At 32.5% G+C, this 3,368-nt stretch overlaps 1 protein-coding gene across 1 annotated transcript; it reads right to left on the bottom strand.

The window, feature by feature from the left end:
• Positions 1-2,117: 2,117 nt before the first annotated feature.
• On the bottom strand, positions 2,118-3,212 carry LOC133329615 (ribonuclease Z, mitochondrial-like; the record flags this gene model as incomplete). Its single annotated transcript, XM_061538087.1, is given in 2 exon segments — positions 2,118-2,907; positions 2,909-3,212. Coding segments are annotated over 2 exon segments (1,094 nt in total), but the record flags the coding sequence as incomplete, so codon positions are not given.
• Positions 3,213-3,368: the final 156 nt, after the last annotated feature.

The following is a 3,368-nucleotide window of genomic DNA, read 5'->3' as shown; positions in this document are numbered from 1 at the left end:
GAAAATATATATGGGAGCTATATCTAAATCTGAACTGATTTTCACGAAATTTAACACACATCGTTCTGGGCTTAATTTAGAATGCTATGCCAAATTTCGTAGAAATCGAAGGACTTTGGTGCACCATTTACATAAAATCGAATGAAAATATATATGGGAGCTATATTTAAATCTGAACCGATTTTCACAAAATTTAACACATATCGTTTTAGACGTAATTCAGTACGCTGTGCCAAATTTCGAGTAAATCGAAGGTTTTTAGGGACTTTGACGCACTATTTAAATAAAACCGGACGAAAATATATATGGGAGCTATATCTAAATCTGAACCGATTTTCAGGAAATTTAACACACGTCATTCTAAACTTAATTCAGAATGATATTCCAAATTTCGTGCAAATCGAAGGATATATAGGGATATATGGTGCACCATTTACAAAAAATCGGTGAGCTGTGCCAAATTTCATCCAAATCGGATCACAAATGCGACCTGTACTTCGTTAACAAAAATACATGGACGGACAGACGGACATGCAAAAAACGACTTAAGAAGTGATTCTATGCATATTCTCAAAAGGAACCATGTGTCCATCTCGTTTCTTTTTGCCAGTTACAAAGATTTGCACAAAGACATAATACCCTGTACCACAGTGTGGTGAAGGGTATAAACGTAGCAAATTCAGCACAGGTAAATTAAAAAATTGTTAATATACCATAGAATTTTGCAAAGCAGTTAAAAAATAGCTAATTTAAAGAGAAAATCAAATTGAGCACAGCTAAATTGACAAAAAAAGTACATAATAATGTTTATATTCTACGAAAATATGAATTTTGCACAGCTGAATGAAGAAATACATTTATTGACACTAAAAATGCATATTTGTTATATCACTTTCCAAAGTCGTTCGCTATTTTCCTGATATTCTACCAATATGAAACTAACATTGCAGGTCTTATTTGGAAGACATATTCTTGTTCATATGAATGTTGTAATGACATATTTAGAAAATATAACATTCCAAAAATGCACACCCTTTACAACAAATTGTGCATTGTTTTGAACTCTTAAAGCAAATGCAAAAAACATAACTTCCACTGACGTCTTGGAGTCTTTTCTTGCATTTGATGGTGTCAGTTGTAGTTGTGCCATACAAATGAGTGGCTAAAAAAATTTTATTATTAGCTTGTTATTTGTCAGAGTGTCATAGCTGCTAGTAGTGTTGTTAGCTATGTTTATCATCTTGTAGCAGTTACCTATAGACTAGTCGTTTTTTTTTTGTGGTTGTAACTGAACAATTGTTTAAAGCGTTTATTTTTCATATTTCCATATCAATATATCTGTGGCAGTTGTTATTGCTGCTGTTGTTGTTGTTCGATTTTTCTCATTGTATTATTTGTTGTAAAACACTTTGAGGCAATCACGTTTTAAACATTATTTTAATTGTTTATTAATTTTATGCTATATGCCGCGACCTGGCTATGATCTTTTTCTCATGTTTTTCATCTTTTTCGTTTTACATATTAATTTATATGTATGTAATTTAGTTTGTTGTTTTTTAGCGTCATATTTTTAACTATGTTCTATTTTAGAGTATAACATTTAATATGAGTTTAATTAAAACCGTGTTGTTTGTTGTTTTTTTTATAAAATTAAATTGTAAGAGGTTAAAGTAGTGTTATTAAGTATGTTCTATAACAATAAGGTATCATAACCCAAATAAAGGATGAAAATTGAAGGGGAGCGGGTTGCATTGCCCGTTTGGTATCAAGGTTTAACATAATTGGTCTGTTCCCGTACTGTAAGAATCTACCAATTTCTACTATTTTTAAGATATCATTGAGGAAGTAAACAATTGTACATTCTTGCAGGTTTTGAAACAGACATAATATTCCAATATTAAAAAAAATAGATTATTCTTATCTCTTAACTTTTTTTCACAAAGTTTCCTTTATTTAAAAAAATAATAAATATACTATTATTGTATAATTTTTTTTATCTTTCCAATTCTTACAGTCAATAAAGTAAAACATAATGCCTGCGAATTTATAACAATTCCATACACACAAAAAACTAACTACGCTAACAATCAGCTTTCCAATACACATTCGACCAACAATTATGTGCTCATTAATTTCCTTTTTCGTTCCAATTTCATTTCACGCTTTAAGGCCTTCTGTTCCAACTCCTCAGCATGTTCGGCAAACAGAGAACGCATTACCGGATACATTAAATGGAAATTGTGCAAATCATCCAATGATATTTGCATATTATCAAAGGCTATCGAAACATTCGACATTGTACAGGTATTATTCTCATCCACCGATAAACGTGGCAACTTGGCATAACGTTGAGAGAAATGTGTTAGGATAATATGTTTGGCATTCATTGCCTGGCCCTGTTGTATGGCTTGAGATATTGTGCTGTGCATTTTAATTTTTGCCTCATCGGCCAAATCATCTTCCATGGTGGCTTCGTGTATGAGTATTGTAGAATTTAGACCCAAATCGACAAGATCTTTGCAGGGCATTGAATCACCACTATAGGTCACAGTTATGGGTTCCTCCGGATTTTCCACGGGAGTAATACTTAGCTTAACACCAAATGAATGTGGACAATGTTTGACCATACAGGTTTGTATAGCATCAATTCCCAAATCTTGATGCGTTTCTTTCAGATTCATTGGCTCATCCAACATATCAGCATTGCCAATCAGCTCATAAGCATCTTTTATATTGTCTATACAATTTTGATAGAAATTTAACCAGGGTTCAATTTGTTTTGGTGCCATTACCAAAACTTTCTTTAGATCCTCTTTCAATTCACCTGATAACTTTATGCGTTCGGTTAGCAAACCAATTAAGCCAATATGATGATCGGCATGTAAATGTGAAACATAAATAATTTTCTTTGGTCATGCCAAACATTCGTTGTATCTGACCCAGGGTGCCTTCACCGCAATCCAAGAGGACATAACAATTTTCATGAGATTGTACCAGTATGGAACTAACATTACGTGTCTTGTTAGGTATGCAGGATCCAGTACCAAGGAATGTTATAATGGGATATTTTGCATTTGGACTTTGAGCAGAGGAGGATGTTGCTTTCATATCAACTTTAAGTTTTTCCAACATACCAGGGAAATCGGGTAAAACTTGGGTTTCATTAATATATTCACTGGGTTGTAGTTTGGCTTCAGCTGTTCGATCCAAACCTGAAAGAAAGAAAACATATGTCCTTGTAAAAAATGTGATTTAAAATTATATTATTGTGTTCAATAGTTTTTTTTATTGAAATTTTCTAATTCTTTGAGACCTTTTGTTAAGTTTCCTGATATACATAAATTTTGCACAACGCACTGAAGTTAGGA

Source organism: Musca vetustissima, unplaced genomic scaffold (assembly GCF_032173495.1).
Source record: "Musca vetustissima isolate MV318-11 ecotype Yass unplaced genomic scaffold, APGP_CSIRO_Mvet_v1 utg107605, whole genome shotgun sequence".
Taxonomy (NCBI): Eukaryota; Metazoa; Arthropoda; class Insecta; order Diptera; family Muscidae; genus Musca; species Musca vetustissima.
Note: the sequence above shows the minus strand (reverse complement) of the source record. Positions and strands in the feature narration are given on the sequence as shown.